Here is a 21,733-nt window from a genome sequence, read left to right on the forward strand (position 1 = left end):
TTGATGGAATCACTACTCTTGGTGATCTGAGGATTCATTACTCATTAGATAGTGAGAGATGGAAAAATGGAGAGAAGGGGAGGATGAGAGTCATTGTCGGTGATGCCTAGTATTAACCAAGACTTTGAGTGTCAATTTAAAGCTTATTTTCTTGGTCAATATGGCTTTGCAGTCTGCCTATGGGTGGCACAGTGGTTAGCAATGGTGCCTCACAGCGCCAGGGACCCGGGTTCAATTCCCACCTTCGGTGACTGTCTGTGTGGAATTTGCATGTTCTCCCCGTGTCTGCGTGGGCTTCCTACCGGTGCTCCGGTTTCCACCGACAGTCCAAAGATGTGCGGAATAGGTAGATTGGCCACGCTAAATTGCCCCCTGGTGTCCAAAGGTTAGGTGGAGGGATGGGGCGGGGGAGTGGGCTGGGGTAGTGTGCTCTTTCAACGGGTTGGTGCAGACTCAATGGGCTGAATGGCCTCCTTCTGCACTGTAGGAATTCTGCTCTATAGGAATTCTATGATTCTAAATTTCAAAGACAAACAGAAGGAGAAAGCATGATTGTATTTGGAGAGGGTGGGAGATGAATGGAACAGTCAGAGACTCTATCTTGCCATTTCATGCATTTTTAAAAAAATCAGTCATGGTACCTGAGCATCGCTGGTGAGGCCAACATTTATTCCCCATCCGCAATTGCCCTTGAGAAGGCTGCCTGTTGAACCACTGCAATCCGCAGTGCTGTTAGAAAGGGAGTTCCAGGATTTTGACCCAGCGACAGTAAAGTGATGGGGATATCGTTCCAAGTCAGGATGATGTGTGGCCTGGAGGGGGCCTTGCAGATGGTGGTCGCCACATGCATCTGCTACCCTTGTCCTTCTAGCTGACCGAGGTCATGACTTTGGAAATTGCTCTTGAAATTTGAGCAAGTTAAGCAAAGTATTTCCTCCATATGGTACACACTGATGACGATGTGCACCGATGGTGGAGGGAGTGCATGTTGAATTTGGCGGATGGGATACTGATCAAACGGAATGTTTTGACCTGGATGGAGTCGCACTTCCATGTCAGAACTTCACCCATCCAGGCAGGTAGAGCAGCCTAACGCATTCCTGACTTATGCCTCGTAGATGGAGGACAGGCTTTGGGGGATCAGGAGGTGAGTTACTTGCCACAGAATCCCCAGCCTCTGACCTTCTCTTGTAGTCGCAGTCTTTATATGGCTGATCCAATTAAGTTTCTGGCTAATGATAACCCCCAGCATTTGATGGTGAGGGATTCAGTGATGGTATTGCTGGTGAACGTCAAGAGGCGATAGTTCGATTCTTTCTTGTTGGTGTTCGTCATTGCCTGGCCCTTGTGGCCCATAATTGCTCCATGGAATGAATTTAAATAACCCTGTTTGGATATGCTGAGGACTAGTGCAGAATTCGCATTATGAACCAACGCATAGCTGATTATTAATAGTGGAAAGAAGCTGTAAATCATAAATTCTTAATAGTTATTGAATGAGCTCTCTAACTTTCCCATCAGCGACGTAACAGCAAAGACAGTTTCTGAGATATCCGGCAAAGATTATAGTTAAACAAAAGAAAAGCAAGATATGCCAATGATGGAAATTTGAAATAAAAACAGAAAATGTTGAAAATACAAAGCAGGCTGGGCAGCATCTGTGGTGAGAGAAACAGAATCAACACTTTACGTGGACAACCTTTCATCAGTCCTGTGCGTCATTGACCTGAAATGTTAACTTTTGCCTCACTGTCCACAGATACCTGCTGAGTATTCCTGGCATTTTCTGTTTTTGTTCACGGTTATTTGTTATGGCTTTAAAGAGTGACTGCTTTTTATAAGTGATGGTCTGGAACTGGGCCTATAACTGTGCCACGATTTCTCACATCTGGCGTGTTCTAGGTCAGTGTTTTTCAAACTTTTTTTCCGGGGACCCATTTTTACCAACCGGCCGACCTCCGCGACCCACGCCGGCCGACGTTCGCGACCCACGCCATAGTTTTGCGCAATGCGGCCGCATTTTATTTACATGTTCGCGGCCACTTTGAAGGCCGCTTGCAGCCGGCGTTATTAACAGCCGGCTGCTGCGGCTGTTGAGCGCAGATTTGTGTGATCAGGAGCGCCGCGACGGATGGCTCCGCGACCCTCCTGACACCCACCCGCGGGTCGCGCCCCCGAGTTTGACTCTGCCTGTTCTAGGTTGCGCAGATGCCGGGGCTGGCTGGTGATGTGGTAATGCGGATAGAGGGCTCGAGAGCAGGTTATCCTGTGTGTCATTTTAGTGATGGCATGCCAAGCCGGAGACACCGTGAAAGGGGGAAAGGACTGGGGAAATGCGCATCTCCAAAAGAAAGGCAGAGGACCTCCGAGGAGTTGCCGATGGAATAGGGACTGGGACAGTCAGGTGGGCTTTCAGCGGCAGTGAGGCTGGATCAGTCATAAAAGCTGAGCAGACGCATTGCTGTTCCTGGAAGAGAGGGAAGATTGGGGTTGAACGGAACATGAGGGAGCCACAATCTAGTCATGTGGGAGCCAGAACCTAGTCATGTGGAAGAAATTCACAACAATAAAAAGAATAAAAGTTACAAAGTCTTCTAGAAAAGTAAGTTGAAAATCAGACTGGATGCCAATTTATTTTCTGATGGTTTTGACAAGTTATGGTGTCAAGAAAAATGGGATGTAGTGCTGTTGCCAGACCTGGATCATAAGAACATAAGAACTAGGAGCAGGAGTAGGCCATCTGGCCCTTCGAGCCTGCTGCGCCATTCAATGAGATCATGGCTGATCTTTTGTGGACTCAGCTCCACTTTCCCGCTCGAACACCATAACCCTTTATTCCTTTATCCTTCAAGAAACTTATCTATCTTTATCTTGAAAGCATTTAATGAAGGAGCCCCAACTGCTTCACTGGGTATGGAAGTCCATAGATCGCTTGCTTCAATGCTGATGCATGATTTTCTTTGATATGTGCAATTGTGTGACTAGTGGGACTAATGTGCACTTCTCTGTACAGCTGCATCAATGATACGGAGAGCGAAGAGGGCTTCACCCCGCTACACCTTGCTTGCAAGAAGGAGGATATCGACTGTGTCCGTGAGCTGGTGGAAGGGTGCGGAGTTCGTTTGGACATTGCAGACAGGAATGGGGAAACTGTCTTCCACTATGCAGCTCGCCAGTCTAATTGCCAGGTCATTGAGGTACGTACCGACTTTACAGAATTACCCTCGGGGCTCCCTTGGCTCCTTAACGTCTTTCGAATCCTTCGCTGAGCTTTGTTGAAGCACCCTGAGGGATGAAAAGTTATCTGAGAAGGACAAAACCCGGAAGGGGGCCATTCAGCCTATCATGACTATGCCAGCTCTTTGAAAGAGCTGTCCAATTAGTCCCCCTCTCCCGACACACACTGCATTTTTCCTACAGCGCTGAGAATATTTCCGTTTCAAATTTTCCAATTTGCTTTTGAAAGTTGCCATTAAAATCTGTTTCCACCACCCTTTGAGGCATTCAAGATCATATGTTTAAGAAATATCATCCCATCTCCCCACTAGATCCTTTGCCAATTATCTCAAATATGTGTTTTCTCTGATCACCGATTCTCCCTGCCAGAGAAAACATTTTCTGCTTATTTACGCAACCTCTGAGACCCTTCATGATTTTGAACTCCTCTATTGCATCTTCCCTCGAGCCTCTCTGCTCAAAGGAGGACAGTCCCAGCTCCTCTAAGCCTGCTCTAACTGAAGTTCCCCATCCCTGGTACTGTTCTCTGCTCCTCCTCCAACGGAACGAAAACCTTTATGTTTGCACTTCAGCCCATTGTGAAGTTTACCCTGGCACTCTAACTTAGGGGCTGGGGGGAGGAGGGGGGCTGCTTCTCCGAGATATTGTGGAGGCGTCATATTGTGTGTAAAAGTGGCATTTGTTCCATTTGATGGCTGACGCGGAATGCTTTCAAACGGACCTGATCCACGAGTCACCTGCGAACAAATGTTGACATCGGAGGGAATTAAGTACCGAAGAACCTGTAGTCATCATTTGTGCAGGAATAACTGCCGAGATTACAATGACCACAAAGTATACCTAATTGCATTGTGTATTCTGGCTGAGGTGTACAGGATCTCTGGCGAGCACACAACTCCGGTCCCTGCAAAATGTCTGTCATGTACAATGAAGAAGTTTGCTGTGTTTATATCCTTACTTTGTGATTGTGAGACCAAGATGCAAAAGGTGAGAGATAATTGCAGAAGTTAATGAAGATCATTGGGTTACGGGGATAGGGTGGACGTGAGGGCTTAAGTGGGTCGGTGCAGACTAGATGGGCCGAATGGCCTCCTTCAGCAGTGTATGTTCTATGTTCATCCTTTTCTTCAGCCACACGGTACTTGTTTTATTTTAAAACAAGTTTTGACTCGATAGGGAATGTCGAAGGTGATTATTTTTTTTTTAGATTGCTCTTTCAGCAGGAAGGATGAAACGGGACTTTTTTGTTTGGTGAAATTTGTAATTGCGGGTGAAGTTGCCAGATGGTTATAAATGTTTGCCAACTCCTGATCCATTACCTGGCAAAGATTTGGAGGAGCCTGATTTGGCTGTGTTAGACTTAATGGTGGGTAGCCTGTATGGACACGGTGAGCCTGTATGGACACGGTGAGCCTGTATGGACACGGTGAACCTTATCAAGTGAAAATAAAAACAAAATGGCTGCTGCTGGAAATCTGAACTAAAAACGGCAAGTGCTGGAAATACTCAGCAGGCCTGGCAGCAACTGTGAAGAGAGAACCAGAGTTAGCGTTCCGAGACTCTTCAGGAATGCAGTCATGTTGCACCAGAAACATTAACTCTTGTTTCTCTCCCCACAGAAGCTACCAGAGCTGAGTATTTCCAACTCTTGTTGGGCGCGATTCAACTAAATGCGAGCGCGTTTAGCCTCATTTTTCCTGGCGCTCGCAGCGCTGAGAAACACGTGGCTATACAATGCCACTCGCATTAAATAAGGGTCCTCAGGGGGCAATGCGTGGACGAGGCCGCACATAGCCCCGTTATCTACACCGAGGAGCTCCGCCCGCCGGAACTCCTCAGTGCAGCGAGAGGTCAGACTCCATTTTGAAATGGCACCTAGATCTCCTGAGCCCCAATGCGATCCCCAAACCCCGATGCACTATGGGAAGGTCCCCAGCCCAATGGCAACACCTGCGCAGGGCACCGCTGGCCCAATCGCCAGCCAAATGCCAGCTTGGCATGGCTAACCTGGCAGTGCCTTTGCCAGCTGGCAGTGCCACTAGGGCACCTTTGAAATGCCAGGCTGGCACCCAGGTGGGGTGTCCAGGTGGCACCAACAGTGCCAGTGTATCGCCCTCCACAAAGGGCAAGCACCTGGGAATCTCCAATCCCTTGGGAAACCCCCACAAGTGGCAAACGGGGACCAGTTTTTTTTAACAAAAAATATGCTTTATTCATAAAATCTAAAATAAACATTACAGAACATTTTGAATTGTCTTGACTGTACATTTCCATCAAAGTCCACTTGACTTTCTTCCATTCAATTGGGATGGCATTACACACATGTCCCTCTTTACATTACAATTCCTTCTTAAATATTTACATCGTCATGTTTCTTTTATACATTGGAGTGTTAATGACCCAGACCGAGGGGGGTTTACACTGTTACCCGCCCCTCAGTGTACATTTGCTGGTAAGACCTTACACAGTGGTCTTTCCCCATTGCGCCTGGGTGGCAGCTGCCCCAAGCTTGAGTGCGTCCCTCAGCACGTAGTCCTGGACCTTGGAATGTGCCAGTCTGCAACACTTGGTCGAGGACAATTCTTTGCACTGGAAGATCAGCACGTTTCGGGCAGATCAAAGAGCGTCTTTCATGAGTTGATGACCCTCCAGCAGCAATTGATGTTTGTCTCGGTGTGTGTCCCTGGAAACAGTCCGTAGAGCACAGAGTCCTGTGTCACAGAGCTGCTCGGGATGAACCTTGACAAATACCACTGCATCTCTCTCCAGACCTTCTTTGCAAAGGCACATTCCACAAGGAGGTGGGTGACCGTCTCATTTCCCCCACAGCCACTCCGAGGGCAGCGTGCAACGGCGCTGAGCCTTCGGGTGTACATGGGGAGGGCCCTTCTCACCACCAGCCAAGCTAGGTCTTGGTGCTTGTTTGTAAGTTCTGGTGATGAGCCGTTCTGCCAGATGGCTCTGACAGTCTGCTCAGGGAACCGTCCAACGTCCTCCCCAGTCTCCTTTTCCCTGAGGGCCTCGAGGACATTACGTGCTGACCACTGCTTCATTGCCTTGTGGTCAAAGGTGTTTTTCTTCAAAAACGTTTCCACGAGAGACAGGTGGTACGGCACGGTCCAACTACTTGGAGCGTTCCGCGGCAATGAGGCCAGGCCCATCCTTCGTAACACCGGGGACAGGTAGAACCTCAGTATATAGTGACACTTGGTGTTTGCATACTGGGGGTCCACACCCAGCTTGATGCAGCTGGACACAAAGGTGCCATCAGGATGAGGGAGACGTTGGGTACGTTTTTCCCTCCCTTATCCAGAGGTTTGTACATGGTGTCCCTTCGGACACGGTCCATCTTGGATCTCCAGATGAATTTGAAGATGGCCCGTGTCATGATAATCAGATAAACATCATGGTGCAAACATACATACACACTGATGGACAGATCAACGGACCAATCAACACACACACAGCACACTATAAAACGGGAAACACGACACTTCCCACTCATTCCAGCAGGAGACAGCTCAGGGCACAGAGCTCACAGCAAGCCACTCAGACAATCACCATGTGCGGCGTGCTTCTCCAAGATAGTATTAGGGCTAGGTCCACAGGTTAGAGGGTAATGAACGAACCACAGTAACCAGTTTACAGATGTTGTTATTGTTAGTAATAAAACTGAGTTGTACTATCCGCAACCGTGTTGGTTCGTCGATGTAGCAGAGCACCCAACACGACAGCCCGGGTGACTGCTGCGGCCTAGGGTCGGGTAATGGGCCAGACCTGCGCTACGTACAGTAACACCGAGAGTACCTCACACCTGATGACCAGGGTTTTCCCGCAATGGAGAGAGAGCGTTGCTCCCACATGCCCAGTTTCTGTCTTACCTTGGCTGTGCACTCCTCCCAGTTTTTGATGCAATCCCCGGCCGCTCCAAACCATATCCCCAGCACCTTCAGGTAATCTGACCTGACAGTGAAGGGGACAAAGGACCGGTCGGCCCAGTTCCCAGAGAACATGGCCTCGCTCTTGCCGCAGTTTACCTTTGCTCCCAAGGCCAGTTCAAACTGGTCGCAGACGTTCAAGAGCCTGCGTACAGACGCGGGATCCGAGCAGAAGACGGCGACCTCGTCCATGTACAGAGAGGCCTTGACTTGCACGCCTCCGCTGCCTGGGATCGTCACTCCTCTTATACCCGGATCCTTCCTGATGGACTCGGCAAAAGGTTCTATGCAGCACACAAACAGGGCCGAGGAGAGAGGGCAGCCCTGCCTGACTCCAGATTTGATCTGGACTTTTCTGATTCCCACCCATTGATTGAGACTGCGCTATAGATGTTTGTGTAGAGCAGTTTGATCCAATTGCGAATTCCCTCCCCAAACCCCATTTTGGAGAGCACATCCATCATGTAGGTGTGCGATATTCTGTCAAAGGCCTTCTCCTGGTCAAGACTGATGAGGCAGGTGTCCACCCTCCTGTAGGCGATCGTATCCCTGAGAAGTGCAAGGCTATCAGAGATCTTCCTGCCCCGTACAGCACAGGTCTGGTCAGGGTGGATCACCGACTCCAGAGCAGACTTGACCCGATTGGCGATGACCTTGGCTAGAATTTTATAATCCACATTCAACAGTGAAATGGGTCGCCAATTTCGAATTTCTTCCCTTTCCCTCTTCTGCTTGTAGATGAGGGTGATGATGCTTTTCCTCATGGATTCTGACATGCTGCTGTCCAGAAGCATACTCTCGTACACTTCCAGCAGGTCTGGGCCCATCCAGTCCCACAGAGCCGAATGCAACTCAGCCGGTAAGCCGTCGCTTCCGGGAGTTTTACTCGTCTCAAAGGACTTGACGGCCTTTGTCAGCTCATCCAGAGTTAGCGGTTTGTCCAGGTTTTCCTGCTCGTTGTCGCCTAAGACCTCCGTGATAGACGACAGGAAGGTCTGGGAAACAGTGCTATCTGTTGGCTTCAGATCATACAGTCCGGGATAAAAGGATTTGCTGATCCTCAGGATGTCAGACTGCGATGACGTTACAGAGCCATTTTCTTCCTTCAGGCTGCTGATCACAGAGGTCTCTCTGTGTAACTTTTGGAAGAAGAAGCGTGAGCACTTTTCATCCTGCTCCACGAAGCGGACTCTGGAATGGAAGATAACCCTGGAGGCCTCCGAGGTGTAGAGCGAGGCTTGCTGGCTCTTCACTTCTTGGAGATTCTCCTTGACATCAACCCCCATCGATTGCAGCTGGAGCAAATTCTGCATACTTTTCTGGAGTCTGGACATGGCCCCTCATCTCTCTCTCACCTTTTGAATGCCTTTGAGGATGAAAAACCTTTTGATGTTCCCCTTGATTGCTTCCCACCAGAGATGTGGAGACTCAAAGAGGGGTTTCACGATTCTCCAACCTTTGTAATCCCTTTTAAGTTCCTCGAGGTTCTCAGGAGTCAGCAGTTTTACATTCAGCTTCCATGTCCCCCTGCCCGCCCCTGGTTTTGCTGCAGGTGGCAGTCGACCGGTAGGAGGCAGTGGTCAGAGAAGAACACTGGTTCAACATCGGTGGACCTGACCTTGAAAGCACGGGACACAAAGAAGAAGTCTATCCTGGAGCGGACGGACCCGTCTGGCTGGGACCATGTGTATCTACGCTGCGCTCCTTCTGCAGGGTTGCTGAAGACGTTGAGCAGCTTGGCGTCTTTTACTGTTTCCATCAGGAGTCTGAATGTAGCGTCTAGTTTGCTGTCGGCTCTGCTGGATCGTCCAGCCGCATCGATGATGCAGTTGAAGTCACCGCCCAGAATGACCGGATTGGAGGTGGCCAACAGCAGTGGGAGTTGCTGAAGGACTGGCAGCCGCTCACTCCTTACGGCCGGGGCGTACACGTTAATAAGTCTGAGAGGGACGTTTTTGTATTTGACGTCTGCTACGAGGAGGCGTCCGCCCACCATCTCCTTAATGTTGGAGATGGTGAAGTTGCCTCCCCGCAGCAGAATACTCAGGCCGGAGGAACGACAGTCATTTCCTCCTGACCAGATGGATGGCCCGTGGGACTACCAGCTCGACCAGCGCCTGTAGTTGCTGAGGAATTCCGCACGCCTGCAGGAACAGTAGGTCGGCTTTCACGTTTGCTAGTAGTTGAGTGTGGCTACACACCGCAAAGTACCTTTAATGCTTCGCCCATTAATAGATGCAATTTTAAACCCCATTTTAAAAAGGTAGATTTACCAGTCTCAGAGTCCAGAGTCTATGCAGTTGGGTGTTCCAGCTGTTGAATGTTCCCCAGCATGCTGGTGGTGCTCGCAAACTGTTGCACAGTTGCAGGGCTGAGAAAGGTGTCCTGGTCCGCACTGGGCCCGTGAACTCGACGGGGATGCAATGGGGGAGTAATGTAGCCCTGGCGTCCGTCGTTGCAGTCAGTGGGCGTTGGGGTTGGAGGCCGGTTTTCGCCTGGGTTGTTGCTGCTCTATTTCTGGAGCTGGTCTGTGACCTTGTTTTTAATATCCGGCGTCTGGTGGGCGTTGGTCACATTGCTGTTCCCATCAACCAGCGGCGTGTTTCATTGTCTTTTCTGCCTGTAGTCTGGGGGTCTGTACATCCCGTTCCACATTGGTGCTTGGCCTCTTAATTTGAGGCTGATCCTTAGCTTGTTTTTCCTCATTGGAGGAGGTGTCGGCGCTAAGGCCGCTTTTTGCCATTCACCATTAGGGATTTCTTCAGTTTATTTTTGTTTCCTCTTTAGTTTGTCCCTATTCACCGTTTCCCAGCCCCCTTCATTCTTCGTTCCATCCTCTTCCATTGAGTCTTTCTCGTCAGATGAAGTTGGGGTTGTGTTGTCAGGGTGTGCTGGAGCCTCCACGTTTTGTTGAGGGCCCTTCTGTTGATTTCCAGCATTCTGTGCTGTGGTGTCATTGTCGATGGAGGGTGCATAAATCTTCTCTGTGGTTGCTTTTTTGACTCCGCCGCTGGTGATTTGTGCGTGCGTAGCCCCGTGTTTTGGGCAGGCCCTGTAAAGATGGCCGGCCTCCCCACACAGCTAGCAGCATTTGTCTTCCTTGCAGTCCTTTGTCATGTGTCCCTTCTGCCTGCAGTTTCTACAGAAGGTGACATTGCAGTTGACTGCAACTTGCCCCGTTTTGCCACAGGTGCGACATACTCGTGGCTGCCCCACGTAGTAGAGATAGCCTCGATTTCCTCCAATGGCGAAACTGGAGGGGGGATGCAGGATGGTTCCGTCGCCGTCTGTTCTCAGGGTCACCTTGACCTGGTGCTCACTTGTCCAAATTCCAAAGGTGTCCTTCAGTTGCACGCTGTTACTTTTCAGCTCAACGTACCTGGCGAGGAACGTAAGCACATCAGACACGGGGACGTGGGGGTTATACGTGTGTAGTGTAACAACCCGGTTTTGCTGCGACGGTAGCGTGAACAGAGGCTCCGCAATCAGGATAGACAGGGGGTTCTGGTTGCCGTTTTCTTTAAACAAGTTCAAGAATTTGATGCAAGCTGCAACACTTTTGAAGGTGACGTCAAAATATCCATTGTTGGGGAAGTCTTGCAAGCAGAAGATGTCTGTTGCTTGAAACCCGCAGCACTCGAGCAGCACCCGCTTCATGAAGAAATTCCGATCCACAGACGACTCCCCTTCCGACTTCTTCACTGTAACTCGGACAGTGTTTCGCACTCCCCAGCCTGGTGGTTGGGATGCAGCTGCAGCCATAGCTCACACGTTGAGTCTAAACTGTATCCGCGTTAGGCCTAAACCAGAGGCTTAGACCAGCATGAAGATCCACCAATAGCAGCAGAGCTCTAAACGTTTCTTCTTCGATGTCTTCAATCCCTCCGTGCTCTCCAATCCACGATCGACATTGAAATCCTCAGCTTCACTTGATCAAGTGCGATACTACACTTGATCTTAGCCAAAAGGTTTGTCGGAACCAGTGCTGAATGGCTGAAGGTCTCCAAGGGGAAGGGGACAGATTCCAAAGCCTCGGGTACCTCGGGGAACTGTATATTAGAGTGGGACTAGCTGTCTTGCTCTAATATGCAGATATGCTAAAAGGTGATTCAGCCCACAATGGGCAGGCTTTATATTGAGCCAGGTTGAGCCCAGGAGTGGGGTTTTCTATCTTTAATCGGCCACGCTGCGCCGCGGCGAGCTGCTTTTCGACATTTGGATCGCGCCCATTGTTTTGAGGATGTCCTTTTCTTTGAATGACAAAAGGGACCTGGTTGCCTTTTGTGGATTGCCCTTGAGTTCAGAAGAGTGCAAGCAGCAATATATTTCCGTTGAAAGGGTGTAAATTCAGTGTGAGTATTCTATCTTTCAACACCTGTGGACTCGGGTTTAATATCCTCCTAAGTGAGAGGACAAAATTTGCCATCCTATTTGTATGACGGTAATTGTTTTGCCATTCTCAGTTCCTCTTTTACAATCGGAACAGGAGTGGACCATTCAGCCCCTCCAGCCTGTCCCGCCATTCTGTGAGACCATGGCAGATCTGTAACTCAACTCCATTTACTCGGTTTGACTTTTTAACCCTGAATACAAACCTACCCATCACAATTTTGAAATTTTCCATTGGCATCCGAGTCTCAGTAGTATTTTGGAATGAAGAGTTCCACAGTTCCACCACCCTTTATGTGGCCTTCCAGTCGAATAATTCCACTACCCGCCTTTCGTGCGTCCGCTGTTGATCCCGGTTTGGTTGCAGAATCTTGGCTTTTTGGTGTCCAACTCGAAACGGTGTTGAATTGGTTGAGTTCAGCCAGTGAAGCAGCAGCTGTGGGCCCCGGGTAAAGTAAGCCGGGATTCAACCTCCCGATACAGTGGCCTGCAGGAAAGCGCATGCACGAGGATCGGGTTCTGCTCAGCTGTGCTTCACAGTCACTTGAGCCTGGTACTGGAGGATGCTTGGGTCATATGTAAATGTGGCCCAGTGTGGATCAGGACAATCAGAAGAGGAAGGGAGCAAATCAGTGCAGGGGGGGCGGGCAAGAATAAAACAAGCTGGTGTTGATAAGCAATTTTACGTTAGTTTGTGGAAAGTAGTGTCTGTGTGTCTGTGTATTTTATTAACAAATATTTGTTTTTATGCTTCTAAAGGTGAAGGGTAACAGTGCTGGGAAATGAACATGCATGTCTCTCTCTACAGCCAGTGATGACATCATATACGCTCAGGTCAGATACAACATGGGTTAGATACAGTGAAGAGCTTTCAGCACCTTCCACGCCAGTACTTGCCTCCTCCCGCTTTATACACCCAGAAGGACACGGCTTGTAACGCTATGGCTATGCGCTCCTCCTGAGATTGCCCAGTAGAGCTTTTTGCAGAGCTGTGCATTTTGTCCTGCGTCTAGGATATTATCCACCAACTACCCCACTGTCTGAAACCAGCACAGTCTTCGCAACCGGTTTCTTATGCAGGTTTAGCTTAAGCTAACCTTGTGTGCTATGTCAGTGTATGTGTAAGTTTTTTCTTGTGCATTCCATCATCGAGCTTTCCAGGTCACTGCGAGGCATTCTCCACTAGCAGCATGTATTAGAAATGTTTGAGATTAAAAGTACCTCGCAAGAATGTATTATTGTCCCTAGAATTTCAGCAAAGTATGGTGGTGTATGAGGTATTCACGCAAAGTCCTCAAGAATGGTAAGAAAAACAGCTGAGCCTTGGAGGAAGCATTTTCCGTCGTGTGACACTCGAGTGAAAAAAATGGTACATATTTTTTGCTGGTGTTGTTGGTTCGAGCAAATACAACGTTTCATCAAATCTTTTCTATGGGGGACATACATGAAAAGGGTGTGAATTAATTTGCTTAATTCACATAAGGGCTATGAAAGGAGAAAGCTTGGAAGGGAATTGGCAAGTCTATGATTACAGCAGTCCCGCCTGGACTGTGAAAGGGAGGGCGAAGGGTTTGCAAGCAGTCTGGCCTGCTCACTATCCAAGTTTCTTTTTGTGTGTAAAGAGCGTCGTTGACAGAATCTCACTGGCAGCAGGCAAGTTGGTCGCCTGCCTCTGGCGAAAAGGGGCAGATAAAAATATTTTGCAAAAAGTGCATAAGTAAATCCATGCCATGGCGAACTCCTTCATGTGCGTGTCAGTGTGTATTGCTGAGCTCTCTTGAGATGGTTCAGTGTTTCAGGTGATGTGGTTCTCGACTGTGCGGATGAGGAAACTTCCAAGTCCAAGTTATGCTGACTTAGTGCTTTGGCAGGGGAGGAGGTGGTGGGGGAAAAGTGGCCTTCGTCTCTCTCTCTCTCTCTCTCCTTCCCTCTCTTTCTAAGCTAAGAAGAAACAAATTCAAGCAGAGTCCTGATTGTTGCCCAGTAACCTTTGCTGGAAGTGAAGACATGGTCAGTCTCGGCTGTGGTGCTAAATGGCCTCACTGATCTATGGCTATGCTCTCCTTAGATCTTTCTAACTTTTCGCGGAGAGATTTTTTTTTCCAAAAGGAATGATTTGGTGCTGTGGAATGAAAGAGCTGTTCAAACCATTTCCTTGCTGGCCCCAGGAAAGGAGGATTTTTATGTCGTAATTATTATTTATGGTCTTGGCAAAGAACTTGGCAAGAGGCATTTGTTTTGTACTTGGGATTTGTGTCCTTTCTGATTTAACGCCGACTCTGATGTAATAGAGGTTTACACGTTGGTTCAGCCTCGGCACAACAGGCAGTAGAAAATACAAATTATGCTGGTAGCCCGTCATCGCATCTTTGCGCACTCTGAGTGGCGCTCAGTCTGATTTCCCCAACTTTTAGCCCAACAATGGGCGGATCACAACTTGGTGCTTGTTTGGCTTTAGATTGGGGTGCTTGTGAAATGGATGCCAAAATCCTGAATTTTAAAATGTCTCCTCTCCGATGAACAGGCACTGATGGCTGCCACCCAAAAAAAAAAGGTGTTTGTTCGAAGTAGTGGGTGCAGCCACAGGAGCAGTGATCAGTTAAGTTTCAGACTGAATCACGGGCCTTTAACAAAATGAAAGGTGTGAATGATGCGTAGCCGCTGCCTGGGTTTCTTGAACTTTTGTGGGCAGGCAGAAGGTGTCGAGGAGGCGATGGTGACTTTTAAACACGGTGGCGGAAGATGACAAATAGATGCCAGTCGGCCATCGAGGAGAGTAGGAAACTCGATTTGAAGAAATGCCATTCGGAATTGAAACTTGAGCTGGCAAACAACTAAATTACTTTGGGAAAGAAAACGAAACAGCAGACAACGCTGGCAGGAAGTGGAAAAACGGCAAGAACTGACTTTCCAACAGGCCGGTTCAGACATTCAGAAGACCTTCAAAAGAGAAAACAAGGGCCTCGGTCATAAGGCGTGCGGGTCCTGACTTAACGTTCTAATCAGAGGGCTAAATTGGTGCACCAAGAAGCTATGTAACCAATCAGCACCACAAAGCTACCCAGGCTGTCATTTTCATAGAAACATAGGGGCAGGAGTAGACCATTCAGCCCTTCGAGGGTGCTCCTCCACCAGTCAGCTAGGTCTTGGCTGATCATCTACCTCAACCCCATTTTCCTATGCTGTCCTCGTATCCCTTGATGTCATTAGTATCTAGAAATCTATCAACCTCTGTCTTGAATATACTCTCTCCTCATACTTGCCTTACTCATAATTATCCTTTCAGTTTATACCCTCCTTTCCTGAAGATGCAGTTCCACATGTGCTGCAGCCATCTTTTTGATGCCTGACTGAAATGGGTGTATCTAATGTCTGAAATTGGATGAGAGTGGCTGTGGGCTTGTTCTCCTGGGTTGGGCCAGTGACGTACCTATTCCTCAATTTCCGGGGCAGCGTGGTGGCACAGTGCTGCCTACGGCGCTGAGGACCCAGGTTTGATCCCGGCCCCGGGTCACTGTCCATGTGGAGTTTGCACATTCTCCTCGTGTGCATGGGTTTCACCACCACAATCCAAAGATGTGCAGGTTAAGTGGATTGGCCACGCTAAATTGCCACTTTGAAAAAAATAATTGGGTACTCTAACTTTAAAAAAAAATAAAAAAATCCTGAATAACACTAATCTTAGCTCCTCCAGACAGAAGCATCCTAGAGTGCTTCCCTAGCATCTTCTGATAATTCTTTAAATGCCTTCAGGGTTTTTCTTCAACTTCAATCCATTTCCTGTATTGATCACCCCTTAATAATGTTGAATTTCCCTGATATACAAAGAGCAAAGAAAAGTACAACACAGGAACAGGCCCTTCGGCCCTTCAAGCTTGCAACGACCATGATGCCCGTCTAACCTGAAACGTTCTACACTTCCGGGGTGTCGGTTCCCATCCTATTCATGTATTTGTCAAGATGTCACTTAAATGTCACTACCGTACCTTCTTCCACCACCGCCTCCAGCAACGAATTCCAGGCGTCCACTACCCTCTATGTAAAAAAAAAACCACTTCCCTCGCACATCTCCTCTAAACTTTGTCCCTCGCACCTTAAAACCTATGTCCCCTAGTAATTGACCCTACCACCCTGGGAAAAAGCTTCTGACTATCCACTCTGTCCATGCCCCTCATAATCTTCGATCAGATCGCCTCTCAATCTCCGTCGTTCCAGTGAGAACAAACCGAGTTTATCCAACCTCTCCTCATAGCTAATGCCCTCCATACCTGGCAACATCCTGGTAAACCTCTTTTGTACCCTCTTCAAAGCCTCCACATCCTTCTGGTAGTGTGGCGACCAGAATTGAACACGATACTCCAAGTGTGGGCTAACTAAGGTTCTGCAGCATGACTTGCCAACTTTGCCTTTTACTGGGTCCAAGTCATACTCTGGCAGTTAAAAGTGATACTCTGATTTTCCACTTCCTTACCTCGATATGCTCTCTACTCCGATGCCTTCTCTCCATGTTCACCCAGTCCTTCCTCGTAATTCCAATCTTTTACACCAGCGCCGCATTAGTGAGTCACGTTGAAGGATAAATCTGCAAAGACATACTAACCTCTTGCAGTTTTAGCCTTAGCTGTTTCAACACCAATCCATTTCTCCATGCTATATGCAGTACTTTTTACATGTCAACATTGAGGCTATCCCTTCCTTGGTCCTGCTTGCATACATATTATGATCAATTTTCTTTGCGTTTCCAAGATATTGGATATTGGTTGATTTTTCCTCTCCAGTAGCCCAGAAGTGCGGCTTTGACTTAGATGAACTAACTTAGCACAGGGTATCAAATCTGACGTCTTTGAAGTCCCTGTGGCTTCACTGCTCACCTTTCTAAACCAGCTTTAAGCCACCTGCCCTGGAATCCCTTTGTGTAGTCACTCCGGTTTTAGTTTATAATGCTCCTGTGAAAGGCCTTGCGACGTATTATTACATTAAAGGCACTGTTTAAATGTAAGTTGTTACTGCTGCCATGTCATTTGCATTGCAAAATGACCTGTGTTTTTTGTTACGCTTCTTGAGAAAAAACCCGTGAGTTATTCAAATCCTGAATATCTATCAAGACTTTGAAGAAATTTCTTCAAAGGGCCTGAAAGCTCGAATGGTAAAATATGAGCCTTAAACCCAAGTAAATGTTGTTACTTAATGCTAATGGAATGTTAGTACCATGTTGTGTGAATTATTTTTGCAAAACTTGCATTTCCCCTTTGGACTTTACTAAAAGTTCAGAGAGGAAAGCGATACCTGTTCTTTGACTGCTGAGATTCCAGGTGAAGAGCTGTAGAGATGATGAAACTGTGTTTTAGCCAAGTTTCCAGCATCGTGAGTTGATATTTAGGAGTGAAACATTGGTCGTGACAGGTGTTTAGTCTACTTGCAGAAGTGATTTTATTATGTTGGGTTCCCCTTGCCAGCAGTTTTTTGTGTTACTGAGCTTGGAGACAAATTTCATGTTTGAAGAGCTTTTTGTGCTCTTGCCGAGTCTGCAAATTTGAGGTTTGCCGGGTAATGATTTCCGCGGAGATCATTGTGTAATTAAGAAACCTCTGTCCACATTTAATGAGAAAACTGCAGTCCCTGTGGACGTGAAATGGGTCAAACTGTTCCCTTTGTCATGGTGAGCAGCCAAGTTCCAAAGGATTGTGTAAACAGATTTGTCCAGAACAATCAGCAATTAGCCGTACAGAGTTGGAGGACTGTTAGAAGAGTAAATGATTTGTAAGCTCTTCGAACATAGCTCCAGGTGCACCACACCACATGCTGTTTCTTCGACTCTGTATCTTCACTACGTTGAAATTAAGCATCCTTGCACAGCCACCTCATAGTTCATAGAATTTACAGTGCAGCAGGAGGCCATTTGGCCGATCGAGTTAGCACCAGCCCTTGGAAAGAGGACCCCAGCCAAGCCCATGCCTCCACCCTATCCCCGTAACCAGTAACCCCACCTAATCTTTTTTGGACACTAAGGGCAATTTAGCATGGCCAATCCACCTAACCTGCACATCTTTGGACCGTGGGAGGAAACCGGAGCACCCGGAGGAAACCCTTGCAGACACGGGGAGAACGTGCAGACTCTGCACAGACAGTGACCCAAGCGCGGGAATCGAACCTGGCGCCCTCGCGCTGTGAAGCAACTGTGCTAACCACCGTGCTACCATGCTGCTCATGTTTCCCAAGAGTTCCAAACTATGGAAATGCTTATCTTCATCCACATTCCTTGTTTCCTGTACACTTTTTTCAAACTTTTAAACTAAGATATCGCCAAATCATTTGCCCATGATTTGCTTCCTCGTTTTCAAGCTCGCTAATGTAAAGAATAGAAAGAACTTCATCGTGCACCTCTCCTGATTCCAGGACATCCCAATGCATCTCGCAGTAAATGTGTTGCAGATCCTCTCCACATCCACATGTTTCAATCAAGTCGCCTCTTACTCTTCGAAACACCAGCAGATACAAGCCCAGCCTGTCCAACCTTTACTCATTAGACAACCCGCCCATTCCAGGCATTAATCTAGTGCAGGCAATCCTTGACTTTACGACATTCAAGTTACGATGAACAGTATACGACATTTAAAAATTGACATCCGGTTTTGACTTTCCTACGCCACACCAGTTCACCGTTTATATTTTTATGAATATAATTTATAAATTTGATCTGTTTTATATGAGCCCAGGGGAAGTTGTGCCCCCCCCCCCAAACCCAAACTTCCTGCACCCTTCAGTCACTGGGTCATAACTCCGGGTCGGAAGATTGCAATGGAGAACAGTTGCTGTGGCTCGCTGGCAGAGACTTAAATGCATCTGAATGAAGGTCTAAAACCCGCGAGAAATTAGGTCGTAATTTGCTGGTAAAAATGCTGCCTTGCCCCGCATGGGCAAATCAGTTCTGATGTACAGTGCAGTTTCCAGGAACCAATTGTGTTGTATTTCCCAGGACTGCCTGTAAATCTTTCCTGAACTACTTCCAATGCATTTACATCTTTCCTTAAATAAGGAGACCAGTACTGAGCATGGTACTCCAGATGTGATCTTGCTGCACCTGCATACTGACCTTTTGCAGTTCATGCCCTAGGATGCCCAGATCCCTCTGCATCTCATAGCTTTGCAACCTCTCACCATTTAACTAATACACTCCGCTTTAATTCTTTCTGCCAAAATGAACAATTCAGATTTGCCCACATTTTACTCCCATTTATCGGATCTTTGCCCACTCACCTAACTTTTGTGCATCCTTATGTCTTGTTCACAACTTGCATCCCTACCTATATTCATGTCATCGGCAAGTTTAGCAATCATACTCTTAATCTAGATAATTTATTTTGCAAAGAGTTGAGGCCCCCACGCTGATCTCTGTGGCACACCACTTGTCACATCCTGCTAACCAGAAAATGACTCCTATAGGCCTACTCTGTTTCCTGTTAGCTAGCCAATCTTCTATCTGTGCCATTATGTTACCCCTACATTATGAGCTTTTATTTTTCGCAATAGCTTCTGATAATGTGCCTTTGGAAAATACAAATACAGTACCATAGCATCTGTTATTTCTTCAAAGAACTCCAATAAATTGGTTCGATTTGATTTCCCTTTCACAAAACCATGTTGACTTTGCCTGATTATCTTGAATTTATCTAAGTGCCCTGTTATAACATCTTTAATAGTGGCTTCTAACTTTTTCTCCATGACAGATGTTAAACTAACCAGCCTATAGTTTCTTGCTTTCTGCCTCCCTCTCTTTATGAATAAAGGAGTTACTAGCTATTTTCTAATCTTCAGGAACCTTTCCTAATCTAGTGAATTTTGGAAAATTAAAACCAACCCATCAACTATCTTGCTAGCCATTTCTTAAAGGCCCTAGGATGAACTCCCATCAGGACCCGGGGACTTGTCAACCTGCAGTTCCAATAATTTGCTAAATTCCACTTCACTGGAATTTAACCTTGAAAAGTGTGAGGTATTTCATTTTGGGAGGACTGTCAAGGCAAGTGAATATACAATGGATGGTAGGACGCTCGGAAGTACAGAGGGATCATGTTCTGCATGTCCAGAGTTCCTTGAAGACAGCAGGACAGATAGAAAAGATGGTTAAGGCAGATGGTATACTTGTCTTTATTAGCTAAGGCATAGAATATAAGAGCAGGGAGGTCATGATGGAACTGTCTGAAACGCTGGCTAGGCCACAGGTAAAGAACCGTGTGCCGTTCTGGCTGACACACTATATAGGAAGGATGTGATTGCCCCAGAGAGGGTGCAGTGGAGATTCACCAGGATGCTGCCTGGGCTGGAGCGTTTCGGCTATCAAGAGAGATAGGCCGGGGTTGTCTTCCTTGGAGCAGAGAATGCTGACGGGGGGGGGGACGGACCTGATTTGAGATGTATAAAATTATGAGGGGCTTAGATAGAGGGGATGTGAGGAAAAACCTTTTCACTGAGAGGGTAGTTGAAATTTGGAACTCACTGCCTGAAAGGGTGGGAGAGGTGGGAACCCTCACAACATTTAAGAAGTATTTAGATGAGCACTTGAAACCCCATGGCACACAGGGCTATGGGCCAAGTACTGGAAAATGGGATTAGAGTAGAAAAGTGCTTGGTGGCCGGTGCAGACACGATGGACCAAATAGCCTCTTTCTGTGCTGCAATTTTCTTGAGTTCCTCCCTTCCAATTCCAGATTTACAATAAGCTTACCTGCTTGGGGTTCTTGATCTGATTAAAAGGTAATGTTGCAGCAAGGTATAATGACAAATACACATTCAAGTGCAAGGAGTATTCCTATTTAAGATGGAAATTGTTTCTCTTGGGGACTGCCAAGAATCTTGCCATTAGCCCTGTTATTCCTTCCAAAATGAATCACCTCACACTTTTCTGCATTAAACTCCATTTGGCACCTCTCAGCCCAGCGCTGCAGCTTATCTATGTCCCTCTGTAACTTGTAACATCCTTCTGCACTGTCCACAACTCCACCGACTTTAGTGTCATCTGCAAATTTACTCACCCATCCTTCTACGCCCTCCTCCAGGTCATTTATAAAAATGAGAAACAGCAGTGGCCCCAAAACAGATCCTTGTGGTACACCACTAGTAATTGGACTCCAGTCTGAACACTTCCCATCAACCACCACCCTTTGTCTTCTTCCCGCTAGCCAATTTCTGATCCAAACTGCTAAATCTCCCTGAATCCCATGCTTCTGTATTTTCTGCAGTAGCCTGACGTGGGGAACCTTATCAAACGCTTTACTGAAATCCATATACACCTTAAAGAACTCAATAAGGTTTGTGAGGCACGACCTACCCTTCACGAATCCAGGGACCCTGTTTCGAACCCCACCACAGCAGGTGATGGAATTTAAACTCAACAAAATACCCGGAATTGAAAGTCTAATGATGACCATTTGTCGATTGTCGTAAAAAAAAATCTGGTTCACTAATGTCCTTTTAGGGAAGGAAATCTGCCGTCTTTACCTGGTCTGGCCTACATGTGGCTCCAAACCCACAGCAATGTGATTGACTCTTAGCTGCCCCCTCAAGGGCAATTAGGGATGGGCAATAAATGCTGGCGATGCCCAGGTCTCATGAACGAATAAAAAAAAACCTAAACGCTCTCATTAACTGTTATTGAAGATAGTTTTAATATTCAGGCACAAACTACTCCTGTTCTATCCATCCTTTACCACTTTGGATGGGGAGCCAGAAGCGCACAGGACTGTACTTGGCCACAGAAAGCAAATATGTAGGGTTGGCTTTCCGCCACAGGTACCCTTATCCTGACTTCTAATTGTTTCTGTTGATATCCTGATAAGGAAACCAGCTTGCTTACACAAAGGAGAGCAGCCGATCAACCGGGCCCGCGTCAGTCCCTTTCAGGGACGTTCGTATAGCCTAAAAGCAATCTATGTTTTCTTTTGTGAGCTTGATGGATTGAAGTAGATTTCTGAAATTGGGAGAATTGACTTGAAATTATTCCAGGCATTTTAACATGATCCATCTGTTTCTCTTTAATGTGCCACCATTTCAATTCCTTAGATCGAAGTGGCGCACCTGTGGATTTTGCCAAGTCCCTCACTAGTGTCCGTCATTGTTAGATTATGGGCTGTTTGTTCAATCTGCTGGTGCGCGTTAGAAACAGACTTGAA

The 21,733-nt window shown here is 47.2% G+C and overlaps 1 protein-coding gene across 5 annotated transcripts in view; it reads left to right on the forward strand.

The window, feature by feature from the left end:
* The window catches only part of pla2g6 (phospholipase A2, group VI (cytosolic, calcium-independent)), a 104,519-nt gene that overhangs the window by 44,744 nt on the left and 38,042 nt on the right, over window positions 1–21,733 (forward strand). For all 5 annotated transcript variants that reach the window (XM_072492174.1, XM_072492178.1, XM_072492176.1 and 2 more), the window contains one exon: window positions 3,014–3,197. In XM_072492174.1, the coding sequence (XP_072348275.1) occupies window positions 3,014–3,197 (184 nt within the window). The remainder of the gene's footprint in view (window positions 1–3,013; window positions 3,198–21,733) is intronic.

Source organism: Scyliorhinus torazame, chromosome 29 (assembly GCF_047496885.1).
Source record: "Scyliorhinus torazame isolate Kashiwa2021f chromosome 29, sScyTor2.1, whole genome shotgun sequence".
NCBI lineage: Eukaryota > Metazoa > Chordata > Chondrichthyes > Carcharhiniformes > Scyliorhinidae > Scyliorhinus > Scyliorhinus torazame.